The 16,943-nt window shown below is 38.6% G+C and overlaps 1 protein-coding gene across 8 annotated transcripts in view; it reads right to left on the bottom strand.

Annotated features, from left to right (window-relative positions):
• Positions 1-16,943, bottom strand: part of NBEA (neurobeachin) — a 636,767-nt gene that overhangs the window by 213,433 nt on the left and 406,391 nt on the right. For all 8 annotated transcript variants that reach the window (XM_047756277.1, XM_047756280.1, XM_047756278.1 and 5 more), the window contains one exon: positions 12,643-12,786. In XM_047756277.1, the coding sequence (XP_047612233.1) occupies positions 12,643-12,786 (144 nt within the window). The remainder of the gene's footprint in view (positions 1-12,642; positions 12,787-16,943) is intronic.

Below are 16,943 nucleotides of genomic sequence, written 5' to 3'. Positions count from 1 at the left end.
CTATGATTAAGCTTAGTGACGAAGCTGAGACAGGCCAAAAGCTAGGCCCACTTGCACCACAGGGTTAGCCAAGTTGTGAATGCAAAGGAAACATTCTCGAAGGAAATTAAAAGCACTACGCCAGTGAACACGGGAATGATAGGAAAAGATAACAGCCTTATTGATGATATGGAGACAGTTTCAGTGGTCTGGATAGAGGATCAAACCAGCCGCAACTTTCCCTTAAGCCAGTGGAAAGAATGGAAAGAGACCATTTCCATAACATAAAAGTGCTGATGCAGAAGCTGAAGCGAGTTATGCAGAAGATCTAGCCAGATAATTAGATAAGGAGCCGACACGAAACAACGGATTGTCATTGTGGGTGAAACGTCGATCCTCTGGAAGAAGATGCCATCTGGGACTTTCATAGCCGGAGAGGAGAAGTCAATGCCTGGCTTCAAAGCTTTAAAGGACAGGCTGACTCTCTTGCAGCGGCTTATGCAGACTGTGACTTAAGGTTGAAGCCAGTGCTCATTTGCCATTCTGAAAATCCTAGGGTCTTTAAGAATTATGCTGAATCTATTCTGCCTGTGTCCTATAAAATGCACTAACTAGCAAAGCCTGGATGACAGCACATCTGTTGACAACATGGTTTACTGAATATTTTAAGCCCACTGTTGTGACCTACTGCTCAGAAAAAAAAGATTCCTTTGAAATTATTACTGCTCGCTGACAATGCACCTGGTCACCCGAGAGCTCTGATGGACATGGACAAGGAGATTAAGGTTCTTTTCATGCCTGCTAACACAACCTCCATTCTGCAGCCCATGGGTCAAGGAGTCATTCTGACTTTCAAGTCTTATTATGAAAAAACTACATTTTCGCTGCCATACAGAATGATTCCTCTCATGGACTTGGGCGAAGTAAATGGAAAACCTTCTGGAAAGGATTCACCGTCCTAGATGCCGTTAAGAATATTTGCGATTCGAGGTAAGGGGTCAACATGTCAACATTAACAGGCATTTGGCAGAAGGTGATTCCAACCTCATGGATGACTTTGAGGGGTTCAACACTTCAGTGGAAGAAGTAACTGCAGATGTGGTGGAAAGGAGAAGTGGAATTAGATGAAAGCCTGAGGATGCGACTGGGTTGCAGCAATCTTATGATAACGCTTTCATGGATGAGGAGCTGCTTCTTATGCATGAGCAGAGAAAGTGGTTTCTTGAGAGGGAATCTACTCCTGGTGAAGATGCCTAAAGAGTGTTGAAATGGCAATAAGGATTGAGAATGGTACATAAACTTAGCGGATAAAGTAGTGGAAGCCTTTGAGAGGACTGAGCTCAATATTTAAAGAAGTTCTCCTGCGGGCAAATGTTATCAAACAGCACTGCATGCTACAGAGCATCGTTTGTGCAGGGAAGCGTTGATCAATGTGGCAAACTTCGTTGTTGTCTTATTTTAAGGAAATTGCCACAGCCACCTCCAACCTTCAGCAACCACCACCTGACCAGTCAGCAGACATCAGCCCTCCATCAGCAAAATGGTTATAACCTGCTTAGGGCTCGGATGATGGTTAACACTTTTTTAAACAATAAAATGTTTTAAAATTAAGCTTTGTACATTTTTAGACGCAATGCTACCACTACACACTTTATAAACCACAGTATGGTATAAGTGTAACTTTTCTATGCACTGGGAAAACAAAAACTTCATGTGATTCGATTCACTGCACTACTCGCTTTACTGGGGTGGTCTGGGACTGAACCCGCAATATCTCCGAGATGGGCCTATTCTCTCTTGTTCTCGTCCTGCCTGACTTTCTTCTTCGTACCCCTGTGGAGCTCTCCTTTGTTGGCCAATTAAACCTTGTTGTTCTACTGGGGATATAACTTTTGCCCACTGTTCTCTTTATATAGACTCACTTTCCTTGGGTGATCTCAGAGGTTTATACAATGAACTCTATGCCCAACTTCGCTCTCAAATTTCAAACTTTCGTATCCCTTTGACAAATATGGAGACCCACCAGGCCAAGCTGACTGAGAGTCTTCATTCCTCTCTCCACTAAAACCAAGCATCCTTACATTTTCAAACACATTTAATAGTTTCTGTGTCATTTCTTCTCCCAGGCCAGATCCCGCTCATTCTTACTCCCCACAACGTCCTCCTTGTCATGGTCCTGCACATCTTAAGTGTTGTCTGAAGCTACCCCGTTTCCTGACACCACCAATTTAGTTCAAGCTCTCATTACCTCTGATCCAGACAACAACACCCTCTTGCCTCAAGTCTGGGCATCCACAAACCATAATCTGCACAGTGACTTCAGTAATTTTTTAAAAAACCATGAATCAGATCTTTTCATTACTATGCTTAAAAACCCTTCATTGTTTCACTGTAGGCTTTAGGATAAAATCCAGGTTCCTCATGGCACAAAGCACCCCCCCAGCGACCTCGGCAGTTTCAGCGTTAGAGGTTCCCTGCCTCATGCTTCTCCCTCGGTAACTGAGGATCACTGTCGTTCCACAGAGAAGGTGATCTCAGCAGGCGACGTCTACCACTGTTTGTGACAACTCCAAATACTTCTAAATCCTTGAATTAGGATTCCAGGCTCGAGACAGGAAACACCCACTCTGCGAAGGCTTTCCAGAATCCACGTGGTAGTTAAGGGCCCTGTTTTGTGTTATCACGGCTTCCTTTATATAGCTAGGTTTTCTTCTTTTTTTTTTTCCTTTTCATTATCTGTTCTCCACCTAGATTATAAACTCTTTGAAAGCGAGAACTTTAATCATGTGTCTCTTTACTCCAAGCACCCACCATAAGGTCTTGCATTGGGTAGATGGAATATTTACATTTGTTTTGTTTGGATAACAACTTCCAATATGAGTCAAATTGGGATCTGGCAGCGGAGATTAAGGACCCAACAGGTCCTTCCAGCTTATCTTGATTGTGTGTGATGAATTTTGACATTTTCTATTTTAATCTCTTCTTTTCTCTTTTATTTCATTCATAAATAGGCTGGCCGTAAATCCAAGTAACTGATCTGCTAACCCAGCAATGGGCTGCAACTTAGAACTCTTAAAAAAAAAAAAAAAAAAAAAGCACTGATGGAGTGGAATGAACAAGGGCTTTAGCAGAATGAAAAGTGGGTTCAAATCTTGGCTCATGTCTTTGGCATGTGGTCATGAATAAATACCCTGATGTCTGACCCTAAGTTTCTGAAATTTAGAATGAAGATGAGTTGTAATTCATAGAGTTGTAAAGTTAGTCTCTAGGGCTGTTTGCTCTAAATAAATGTATATTCTAAATACAAGTATTTCTCTAAATAAATTGTATCTCCCCCGTTTCACTTGCCCACCCAGACTTATTTCTTTACTACTTATCTAGCTTATATTCCCCCCCCCCAAAAAAAAAAGTGGCTGGTAAATGAAAACTTACCCACACGACCCAATCTTAGATGCAAGATTTATTTACTTTTTTAAAGTTTTCTGTGAGACTTGTTTCTTAACATTCCTGTTTTAGATACAAATTGAACTAAAATAGCACTGTAACTGTGTTTAGCTGCTTACTCTGTTACTTTAAAGGAAAAATTCAAGAGAACTTTTGAACAAAAAACACATAAAACATTATTATTTTCTGATCGATAAAACTGGAAAGAAGGTATTTAACAATATTAGATATCAAACCCAGTTTGACTTTCTCTTCTTTTTTTCCTGATAAAAAGTTCTAGATTTGCATTTATTGGACTGATGGAGCAGATTCTACATGAATAACTACTTATAAATGGATTTCCATGTAAATACTTGTCCTTAGTGCTGACTGTTTATGTTTAAAAACCTTCTGCAGGCTATTACTTTGGCTCTGAAGCACTAAGCCATTGAAGCAAAATAATTAAAATATTTTCAGTATGCAGGAAGACTTATTGGTCCTTTTGTACAGCACTGCTCTAAATGTAGTGGCAAAATCAGTTTTTCATCTAATTGTGATTTAGTGCAAAGTCGTTCAGAGGGAGCACCGGAGCGCTCAGAGACAGGCAGTGAAGCCTTGAGAAATACCTCATCACTTCTTCTCCAAGTCGCTAACATCCAGAGTGTGGCAGCAGGAAAACTGTACTGTTAGCTCACATTTTTTCTCCAAGTATGAGAAACACAATGACCCATATATTTTCAGTAAGATGACTAATATCCTCAACCATATACATTTTAAAAAAGAAGCCATATGAAAATTTAGCTCCCTACATATGGGAGAGAGATGGTCTATTGATAAGTGAGTTGAGTTGTTCCTTGCCTCTATTTTTTCAGGATGGTATTAAGTATGACTATAAATCTGTAGAAAGATTACTTTGTGGGAAACTCTGCAGAGAGAAAAAAGTAAAAAATAAAAAAATGTGTTTCAACTTGAACAGTGTATTAGAAAGTATAGACCTCATCATTGTGGTCTGTGAAAGATTTGCAGCGTAACAAAGAATGGCTTATTCTTAAAATAAAAAAGATGTAAGAATATTATAGATGATTTGAATCATGGCTGATGTCTAATAAACATATGAATCACGTCCTCTTATTGTATTTTAACTTTACAAGGTTCAGTTAGCAGGGATGTTGTTACAGTTAAAAGTACCTTAAAATGTTTTTATAGACCACAGAATTCATGGTTGGAGGGGACATACATTTCTGGGAATACAGAAAGATGGTTACAGTAAAAACGTTTGGAGACTCTAAAATGGCCTTGTATCCCGATATTGTAAAAATAATGAAGAAAGGATAAGCAAGCTAGGTAGTCAAGGTGAAGCTTTTACTGCTTTTCACAACTCTTCGACCGAATTAAAAAGTTGAGTTAGAAGTCTGAATATTCTAGCTTTTGTAAAAAAAATGGGCATGCGTTCATGTTGTCTCTAAGGGCTTTGTGAATTCCGCGTTTGAAGCTGAACACAAACCCTTTGGGTATACTATTTATGACTGCAAAGCAACTTCCTAATTCAAAGAGAGAGAAAAGAGACTTATAAAGACTCATAAGGCTTTTTCAACATCAAATAGGTTTTACTAAACAACATTTTGATGAGTTAAGTGTGAGTGAGTCAGGGACATATGGATTAAATTTCCCTTAAGATACACATGGGTTTAAAAATTAAGGGGACAATCCTGAGCAAAATGCATTTTAGGGAATCCAGAATGTTTAAAAGACATTTTCCCTTAAATATAAATATCAGGTTGATTTCAGTCTAGTTAGACTTTGTAGTTAAAACTGCTTAAGTGTAAATGCGCAGGGAAAAAAAAATATTTTTGCTTTTTAGGGCTGCACGTGTGGCATATGGAAGTTCCCAGGCTAATGGTCCAATCAGAGCTACAGTTGCCAGCCTATGCCACAGCCACAGCAACTTGGGATCTGAGCCACATCTGCGACCTACACCACAGCTCAGGCGCAGCGCAGGATTCTTAACCCACTGAGCAAGGCCAAGGATCAAAGCCTGGTCCTCATGGATACTAGTGGGGTTCCTTACCACTGATCCACAACGGGAACTCTGTGGGGGAATTTTTAAAAAAAACTCATGAGTTTGTCAGGAAAAGAATGTTCATTAACCCTGTTAGAATTGCATTGTATGAAACAGGCTTAACTTAAGCAGACATGATTTGAATCGGAGTTTATCTGCATTTATGAAACATTGACCTTGCTCTCTTCTGTAGTACTTATTCTCTTATTCCCTTAATTATAATATTAGTTTTCTGTGCTTTTGGCTCATACTATTTTTTTTTTCTTGTTTTTAGGGCCGCATTTATGGCATATGGAGGTTCCCAGGCTAGAGGTCTAACTGGAACTATAGCCGTCGGCCTATGCTACAGCCACAGCCACACCAGATCTGAGCCTCGACTGTGACCTACACCACAGCTCACGGCAACGCCAGATCCTTAACCCACTGAGAGAAGCCAGGGATTGAACTCACAACCTCATGGTTCCTAATCGGGTTCGTTTCCACTGCGCCATGAGGGGGAACTCCTTTTTTTTTTTTTTTTTTTAATAACACATTTCTTTGAAAAACTCTTAGCTTTTAGAATTCTGCTGTTCCTTTATTTTTTAAAATAATTTTTTAGACTCTTGAGTTCTCCCTTCTTGTATGCTCTATATTTTGCTTTAGCTTCCTTTTTAGCACAGTTTCTAGGTAACATTCACTCTCTATATAAACAACTTGGCCTCTGGTATCTGAACATTCCAAGTCAGAACACTTAAAGCCATAAATTACCTATCTTAATTGTCTATCTTCATTTATTATATATTCTATGTCATAATTTTCTGGTTATTTGGGTGAGTAGTGGTGGCAGAGCTAATTCTCCGGATGACTTTTTTTACTATCAGTCCCTGAGTCCCAGAGTTCTGCACAGTCACTAGGTGTTCAACAGACACTAATGAGCAAGTAAATACATGAGGTGCAGTCAAACAGAGATTTAGGGAGGTGGGACCCATCGACCTTTAAAAAAATTCTAAGCAACCGGGTACAGGGGGTTAACTGGACAGTGATGAATGGTAACTAGAATTGCAGAGGTGATCATTTTGTAGTGTATACAGATGTTGAATTATGTGACTTGAAACTCACATAATTAAAAACATTCTAAGCAACAGTTTCCCCTTCTGCCCCATCATGTGATATCTGCTTTCACTTTGAATGGGTAGAACATAGATTATATCCAATGCAAACAATGTGACAGGTTAACAAGAGGAAAAAGAGTCTGAAAAGATACCGCCCTGTAAACAACAGTGGAAAGTATACCTGGGAACTGTGATGCACACTAAAGGTGAGTCACTTGGGGAAGGTGACTTCATTTAGGAGACCCTCCTGCTACTCTTAGTAGAACTCCTCATTTTTATATATTTTTTATTCTTAAATTCACATAATGTATTTATTTCCATTTCAGATTCTTGACCTTGTTAGAGTGTGCTGTGTGTGTGTGTGCATGTGCACGCACATGTCCTCACAGAGGGCTGTGGATCCACCGCTCTGAAAAACCAACACACACAAAATCCAAACCCTATATTCTAACACTCTTCCCCACATTGCTAGTTCACTAGACTAATTATTCTTTCTAAAATATTAAAAATGACATTATAATCTTTTGGTTATAGGACATCTTTTCCACGTGACTGAGAAATTTTATTTTGTTAAGAGTCACAGTGTTACCTTGACTCTAAAAACACAAACCATAATAGACATTTAGTTAAAATGGCACAATTAGTGCAAGCTGGGATAGAACAAAGATGAGCTTAGGTGTTCTTACCCTGGAGAAGTCAAGTGATAAGCTGAGTAATTATTTGAATGATTCAATTAGTATGAACAAATGATCTGATAGTTCAAACCCCCAAATACTTAATTTCAATAGCTCAAGAGAAGTTTTGTTTGTCTCTCGTTTTCAGTCAAAATTAAGTAAATAATTATCTCAGCTCTCCAATTTACATACATTAACTTTTTCAATGGAACTTTTAAGAGCAAGTAATTGTGTTAGAAGATTTCTTCATGGTTCAAAGGTACATGGCATATTATAGCCTTAAGGAATTTACCATCTAAAAGGAAAGAGAAAACAGGCAGACGTGCATCTACAATACAAGGCTTTATGTGATAAGTGTCTAAAGAATGATATAATCAAAGTTTTATGAGGTGGCTATAATAAAAAAACAGATAATAACCAGCATTGAGAAGGATGTGGAGAAATTGGACCTTTCCACACTGCTGATGGAAACGTGAAACAACGCAGCCACTCTGGAAAACAGTCAAGCAGTTCCGCAAAGGGGTAAAAGTAGAGTAGTTATTTTGACCTAGGAATTCCGTGCCTAGGTATATACTCAAGAGAAAAAAATATATTCACATAAAATGTTGTAAATGAATGTTCCCCAAAGATGGAAACAAACCAAATATCCATCAACTAATGAATGGATAAACAAAATGTGGTACATTCACACAGTGGAATACTATTCACCATATAAAAGACATACATGCTAAAACACAGATAAACTTTGAAAACATTATGCTAAAAGCAGCCCGCCAGTCACAAAAGACTACATATTAAATGATTTCATTGATATGAAATGTCCGGAACAGGAAAATCTGTAGAATCAGAAAATGGACGAGTGGTCCTCCAGGGCTGTGGAGGGGAAATCTGGGGGGAAGAGCCAAAGAGTATGTGATTTCTTTTTGAGATGATAAAATGTTCTAAAATTGTGGTGATTGGTTGCATAACTGTGATATACTAAAAATCACTAAATTGTGCACCTTAAATGGGTCAATTGAATGGCAAGTGGATTATATCTTAATAAACTCGTTACCAAAAAAATGCGATGGGTATGACAAGATTGGCCAATGAATATTTCATAAACTATTTTAAAAAGGTTTAAAAATGGGTTGATTTTGGTAGGAGGTGATCAAGGAAGGGTGTAGAACAGAGATGTGTGCAGAATATTTCAGGTAAAGAATGAAATTTGGAAATTGGTGAAATGATGTTACAGAAAATCTTATAAGTTACTTAACATTAAATACATGAGGGTTGGTAAAAATAGCTTACATGTACATAAACCTTTTCTCCTATAATTTACAGAACTGATAAAGCATGAAGGACCATTACCATCGACAACTTGGAATTCCCTAAATCAGCACAATTACTAACTCTGAAAGTAAAAATAAATGAATCTGTATGAATTCTAATTCCACTACATAAAATATTTCTATTGTCACTCAGCATATGTGATGAACTATCACTCCAAAAAAAAAATGAAATACATTTCAATAGTGGGACACAGGTCTTTCCATCAACTGAATTCGAATCATTCACTTGTCAATTCATATACATTTGAATTAGTTTAAAAAATTTAGGTATTCAATAATTATTTGGAGAAATAATTTGCCAAGCTAAATTTTAAATTAGAAAATTGAGATTTTTAGATTAAAATCAGTTGAATTACACTAATTTCAATGTTTTGTTACAACTTAATTAGTAAACTGAAAATTTTAGTTGCATATGAAATTGTAGGTGCTAATTCACTTTGGTCAATTACTACAAGCTGAAAAAGCAATAAAATTAAGTTAGGTGCTATTAATATAATAATTACTTGATTGGCACAATTCCATATTATAATCATATTAGCCATTTGCTACAATTACAATACATAATAAGTTGAGCAATTAATAACCACACACATTTAACTTGCCTCTTGAGATGAACAGCTTGGGAAGAAAGGGAACTAAAACTGAAACAGAAAATTGTATGACATTTAAAGCTAGAAGTTCGTGGAACAGTGTATCTTCATGAAAACTAGAAAACTCTAAAGAAAATGTAGAAAATATGAGAAAGGGTCAATATTTAAATACACCTGTGCTAAAAATACTCTATCAGGTTTTTTTAAACTTACCAGATGATTTGGGGGAACACATATATAAAACTAAACTTTATTATCATGCTTGTCCATAAACTTTGAATATAATGGAGCCAGTGTGAAAATTGAGTTACAAACTGAGGGTCTTATTTTTACATCATTTTAGAAAAGTCTGTAGGTATATACACATATTTATTTAAAGACACTCTTTGGTGTATTTTAGTTCAAGCCATACACTATGTATTTTTAATGATATATTTTACATACTTCTTAATCTTATATAAGCTACTTCAATCTCTTTTGGCCTCTATACGCTCATTTGCAAAACGAGGGTATATTTGCAAGAAAATAAGAGTATCTACCTCATAGGGTTGTTGTGAATATTAAATGGGTTATTGCACAGTAAGCCCTCTGAACACTGTCTGGTTCCTATTAAGACATGCTAGCTATTCTTTTTTTTTTTTTTAATAAATAGAGCTGATCCCAAGAAAGACATTATTATTTAACAAATTTTAGTTTATGAGACCGAGATAACAATTATGTGGACAAGAATTTGTTAGCAACAAAACAAAGTTATATATTCATGTGGTTTAAAACTTTATTAACAGCTGATTTTTTTAAACCTAAGAATACTAGTTTGTAATTAACTTCCAAAATTATTTTTATGTGACACTGTTACTACCATGGCAATCTATATTAATAAATAGGCTTCAGCATTTACAGAATGACTCTACTAGACACTTACATATTATGCAGAATATTTCTGTGGCCCCTGACTTCCCCTCTGTCCCTACTTCCCTTCTACTGCTTTCAAAGTTCATGGTCACATTGGGGCATTGCCGATTTAAACATGAACACTACAGACGAGGTAGAAGATCAATATTTTAGGACAGTTTGTAAGAGTTTTCAGACACCAAGATTCTACACAAAGAGTATGAGTTAGGACCAGGTGGACAGGAATACGAGCAAATCTGTTCAAAGAAAAATCTGTTTAAAAAGACAGAAGTTTGAGAAACATTGCTAGGGTAAATTGGTCAAGAGCTGCACAATCCAATTTTTAAACAATTTATTTCAAGAGTTCCCTGTTGTGGCACAGTGAAAATGGATCTGACTAGGAACCATGAGGTTTTGGGTTTGATCCCTGGCCTTGCTCAGTGGGTTAAGGATCTGGCATTGCTGTGAGCTGTGGTGCAGGTTGCAGTTGTGGCTCAGATGTGGTGTGGCTGTGGCTGTGGCTGTGGTATAGGCCGGCAGCTATAGCTCCCATTGGACCCCAGCCTGGGAACCTCCATATGCTGCAGGTGCAGCCCTAAAAAGCAAAAAACAAAACAAAACAAAAAAACCTCCAATTTATTTCAAGCACACTTTCATTGTTCTTTAAATATTTTAACTTAGTGTTATTTTAAGAATTTTGTTTATAAGCATAAATTATTAATAATTATTCTATCTACCATTAAAAGAGAGAAATATAAAGGAGTTGTTCATCTTTATCAGATTTTGCCTCTGGCATTACTGGGCAGATCTTACAATAAACTTCAAGATATTAGTCAAATTTATATCAACTAATTAATTACCTTCAGTGGGAACTAAAGACGAGAGATTCTAAACTAAACTCTATCTGAATGAGGAAAGGCCACACATTATCTAAAAAGGTCAGGAATTACATTTGTGAATTTTCTCTAGTTTTTTAGGATCAAGAATAAGACCAGAAAAAGAGAAAACAACCTGCGGCAAAAAAGAAATAACGAACTTCAATCAATTAAACTGACAAATGGCCTCCGATAAACATCTCTGAACTATTAAAACAACAAAAACAACAAAACCAAAACTTGAACACTTACTTAGGAATTCAAAGTAAACACTTGGTCATCGACTTAAGATTAGTTTTAAATAGGAATAACAGCTTCCATGATACAGAAATGCTAAAAATGTAGGCATATACAGGAAATGGAGTTAGAATAACTCTGTTAGACATTCTCTAGGGGAGGGCGAATAATGAGCCGTCTCCAGTTTACCGGTAACGATAACCTTTTCTCTTCGGTAAAATGAGAGATTTCGAACAGGCAGAAATACCTTTGGAGAATTTCCTAGAGCATAGCAGGTAACTTCCAGCACACTGCTAGAAACAGGAGTGCCAGTCTGCAAACAGAAGGACGGACACAATCCCACCTCTACTGCCATCTGCCAGCCCGATGTAGGATGGGGGGAAACTCAGAAGAGAGGTTAAGACTCAACCACTTTTGAGACTCTTTTTATTTATTTATTTATTTACTTCCTTCCTTACTTCCTTACTTACTTATTTTGTCTTTTTGCCTTTTCTAGGGACACTCCCTTGGCATATGGAGGTTCCCAGGTTAGGGGTTTAACTGGAGCTGTAGCCACTGGCCTACACCAGAGCCACAGCAATGTGGGACCCGAGCCGCATCTGCAACCTACACCACAGCTCACAGCAACGCTGGATCCTCAACCCACTGAACAAGGCCAGGGATCGAATCCGCAACTTCGTGGTTCCTAGTTGGATTCTTTAACCACTGTGCCACAATGGGAACTCCACTTTTGAGACTTTTAAAGCAGGAGTTTTTAACCTGAGATCTAGGATATGATTCACAGACTGGTTTTCAATAGTCAGTGAACCCTCTGATACTGTGTACAAAGTCATATGTGTACCTTCATGAAATAATCTGCTTTCATTGGATTCTCAAAAGTGGTTTAAAAATCAAAAGTGGTGATGGGCCCAAACTCTACGGGATATCGATATATCCCATCTGGCCACTGTAGCTGCTGCTCTGAACTGACCTTGACGAATACCAAGTCCAAGTGAAAACTGAGGGTGGGCAGGTGAAAGCCAGTCTCCTGGCAGAGGGAATGAGCAGTGGGGCTGGAGAAGTAACCAGGGATGGGGAGGGACACTCCCAAGAGTGACAGAAGGGAGGAAAGGCCAGCTGGCCCAAGTGGCTATTTTTCATAGCTGTTAGCAGCCGAAGCATATGTAAATTTACTACCATCCTTCCCCGCACCCCGATTAGTTAGGCAGTTAGAGGGAACAATCTACTATTATGCCGTTCATTACTTCTTCCAAATTAAAAGTTGCTTTTACACAGAAAGTAGATGCTATTCATGTATTGTTAGTTTGATATTTATTTTCCTCCTTTCAGTATTCGAAGAAATGACATAAAATGTATTATTAACGTTCAAATGATGTAGCACTGTTGCAACCACTGGCACAAGCTAATCCACCAGGAGATGGATTTTAAATGCAGCAACGTGGGGTGCATTTATTATGTACAACAGCAAGTTTAAAACTATTTAAAAATTTACCTGCAAGATTGTCGATTTCTTTCTCTTGGAGCAGACTGACCGCATCATCGTCTCCTTCCAGCATGAGCTCCGTCTCTGCGTTCTGATTCACTACTGCTTGGCTTCTGAAAGTTTTCTTTGACTTGACGACATCTTCTTCAGTGCCTAAGCACAACCAAAACACAGCAAGTTAGGTCCCTGTGATTGTTTTGCTTTCTGTGAGTATCAGGGAAAAAAATCTAGACTGTCTTATAAATACATGCTGCATTTACATATCACTTTCAATTACAGAACATCCCCCCCCACACACTTTATCTTGTTTGGTTTAAATCACTCCATGAGAAAAACCAAGGGTATAATCACCAACCCTTGCGTTACAGATGAGGACACAGGCTGATAACGTTCCCTGCCTCACTGGGGGCACCAGCACTTGGCGCGTGGCAGAGAAAGGGCTCTGCGATCCGTGTCTTGGGCCTCGAAGATCATCCTACTTTCTACCAAATACCTGCACCTCACCACAAACTTGGTTTTCTGATCCTTAAAATCACAAATTTTTACAGAACTATTCGTCTGTGTTAATCAGATGATCAACTGATCAGGTCATTTTTGACAGCAGTTAACTACGAGAAAATAAGAAAACATTCACATCTGAAGGGAGAAAGTGTTGTTATTGAGAAACCACAGAAAGGTGGAGTTAAGAATGATGCAGGAGTTCCCGTCGTGGCGCAGTGGTTGACGAATCCAACTAGGAACCATGAGGTTGCGGGTTTGATCCCTGCCCTTGCTCAGTGGGTTAACGATCCGGCATTGCCGTGAGCTGTGGTGTAGGTTGCAGACGCGGCTCGGATCCCGTGTTGCTGTGGCTCTGGTGTAGGCCGGTGGCTATAGCTCCAGTTCGACCCCTAGCCTGGGAACCTCCATATGCCACAGGAGCGGCCCAAGAAATGGCAAAAAGACAAAAAAAAAAAGAAGAAGAATGATGCAGATATATAATAACCTTCACCATAGCAATTTTTTTAGCAATGAAGGAAATAAATAATGGTCTTCTAAAGCGATATCCTTATTTTGTTACCTCAAATAGTACAAAAGGCAAAAATACAAATATACCCCAAAACAACTCAAAAAAACGAAATATAACAAGAGCTGACCTAGCATTAACATGCAAATCAACGTGCAGGTTAGACATTACAAAATATTTAAATTTCTCATGGATTTGACTCTTAAAAAACCTTTCCATATTTCATTCAAACATCTGCTTTGGCAAGTAACAGTGAATCTGAAATTATCTGAACTGCTAGTAAATTACTTATATATGAAATAGAGCTAAGAAACACCTCTATTTCCTACCACAAGAAGTTGGAAATCAACCTGGAAGAAAATGATGTAATTTACTGTGTTCTACTTTTAGTAGCTTTAGTATTTCGCATATAGACTTCAAGGAATAGTATTAACTAGAAAAATACCTTCACATCTCATTTGCTGTATGGCTATGTTCCTGAAAATGGGAGCCTAATAAATCATTCCTATGTTTATTTCCAAATCATAGTTTTAGGGGATGTTAACATATTGTGTACACATGCAGTTACTCTCAAATCTTGTCATGCCTTTGGCCAAAACTCTTTCTAACAATGAATGCTTTTGGTCAATTCTCCAAGGCCCAATATAGGGCCTTCGACACTCCTTTACTGCTTGTTGATGTTTGCTCAACCATTTTCTTGGATGTGCATCTAGCTGTGGTAAAATCTGCATTGAAAAACAGAGTGTTGGAGTTCCCGTCGGGGTGTAGCAGAAACGAATCTGACTAGGAACCACGAGGTTGCGGGTTTGATCCCTGGCTTTGCTCGGTGGGTTGGGGATCCGGTGTTGCTGTGAGCTGTGGTGTAGGTCACAGATACGGCTCAGATCTGGCATTGCTATGGCTATGGTGTAGGCCAGCAGCTATAGCTCTGATTAGACCCCTAGCCTGGGAACCTCCATATGCTGCGTGGCCCTAAAAAGCAAAAACAAAACAAACAAAAAAAAGAAAGACAGAGTATTGGCTTCCTTCTTTGCAGCTCTCGCATTTCCATTTGTTGGCCACTCAGAGCCAATTCTGTTTGCTAAAACATGAACAACTTGACTCAAAGGTAGCCCACGGAGGAGCAAAAACACAGGCTTAGGAATACAGTCACGTCATAACAAAACTGCAGTGTGACTGGCTGAGAGGTACAGTCTGTCATCTTACCTATTACTGGATAATAGCACATAGAGAGCATGGTTTAAATATAGTTTAACAGTATAAAGTAACAGATTGTTAAATCTATCTTTCAATAAATACTTCAGAGACAAACAGTACTCTTACAGATCAATGCTACACGGTAGGTGAGGGAAATTAAATGGCTTATATGTGCAGTCTTCTTTCACTGGCCCATAGATAATTCTTATTTCTGGAATAAAAGACTGAGGATTGATTATTGCGTGCACCAGAACTTTATCTTAATTTCATCTGGGTTCTTGGTGACATAAAGCCAGCACAATGGTAATCTTCTGGGGGTAGCTATCTTTATATGTTGTTTGCTTCTTGGGGAGTAACTTAATTTGAGAAACTCAGCCCTTGCATCATGCGAGAACAAAGAGGCAAACCCCATGATCAATAACCACGAAATCCCTCTTGAGGTCTTTGTAGTCCTATTTCTACCAGACGTCTTCAGCTGAATATTCCCAGTTCCATGTTTCCCTAACTGAACGAGTTATTCTTTGTGCCTTCACCTCCTCCTGCTTTTTATTTTTTGGCTGCCCCGCAGCATATGGAGTTCCTGGACCCGGAATCAGATCTGAGCTACAGTTGAGACCTAAGCCACAGCTGCAGCAATACCAGATCCTTAACCCACTGTGCCAGGCCGGGGATCGAACCTGTGTCCCAGCACTCCCAAGATGCCACCAATCCCATTGTGCCACAGTGGGAACTCCTCTTGTTCCTTCACTTCTTCCTACTTTGATCAACCCACTTATTTAAGCCACAGACACAGGACTCATCCCATAAGGTGATGCGCTCAGCCCCAGGTCAAGCCATCACTGTTTTGGTCTAGAAGGTCCCAATCCTCCCTTAGTCACATCATCCTCCATACTTTGGTCACGGTATTATTATTCAACTCTAATAAGTGGAGGATATTTTCCCGATTAATATTACTAACTCATCCCAATCAACACACAATGTAGGCTTATACCCTAGTAAAAATTTGAACTCCTTAACATGGCTGATCAAGGCCTTTTACCCTCTCATTACTAGCTTTGTCTTATCTTTTCTTACTCCCTCAGGAGCAATATTGGACCATTTATAGCTTCCAGTATATGTCATATTTTCTCAGACCTCTCTATCTGTGCTAGTAGTATTCCCTCCCTATGCAATGCATGTTCCTTTATTCTTCCCATGTTCAGCTAATTCCTGCTTGACCTTCAAGTATGACCTCCTTCAGGTGCTTTCCTAACCAAGCTGTACTTTCACAGTCTACACAGAACTCAGTCATACTGTGTGGGTGTCATCCGTTAGGTGCTTGTCTTCTCCACTGGGTTACGGCCTCATCTCTGCAGCCTCAGTGCCTGGTATCCAGCACATGCTGAACTCAAGTTCAACTCTAACCCCTCCCCCACCGGGTTCCCTTCTCTGACTTCCTAAGGTGGGTTTGTGTATTCTTTCCTTATGCTTCCACCACATCTCACAAATCATGCTACTATGGTAGTTAAAAGTATTATAATTGTTTGTGTGCTTGTTATCTCCATATGGCCTGGAAGCTCCTTCCCTGATGTCTAGAAACATCTTTCTATCTTTATATTCTCAGTTCTTAGCACACTGCCTGGCACAGAGCAAGCCCTCATAAACACTGAATAAATGAATAACCTGAGATATAAAAGTTGCCTCTGGATCTTTTAACCTGAAGATCCCAGAATATCTTAGAGATTCTTGGTGATCTGCTTTCAATTGAGGGCAAATGGAAAAATCTACGTATTCACAAAGAAGGAAACGTGGTTCTTTACATGAAATAGTCAATAAAACCTTTTATGCACGAGTCAGCCTAATAAAGCAAGTTTTCTCTTGATTCACAGCTGTGTATTCTACTTTTTTTAAAAAAAGCCTTTGCATTACTCTTGTGTTATTAAAATTAAAATTACCATTGAAGAAAATGTAGTCAAAGGAAAATGAGCTCTCAAATGTATATTCAGCTTCCAATTTTACCCCTTATAGTTTTAAAGCAGTAAAACAATTATGTCTTTAAAAGATTAAATTAATCCCTACCAATACACCAAATTTAGCACCCCTTTTGAAGTGTTATCACCTTGCAGCT

This window comes from Phacochoerus africanus, chromosome 13 (assembly GCF_016906955.1).
Source record: "Phacochoerus africanus isolate WHEZ1 chromosome 13, ROS_Pafr_v1, whole genome shotgun sequence".
Lineage (NCBI taxonomy): Eukaryota > Metazoa > Chordata > Mammalia > Artiodactyla > Suidae > Phacochoerus > Phacochoerus africanus.
Note: the sequence above shows the minus strand (reverse complement) of the source record. Positions and strands in the feature narration are given on the sequence as shown.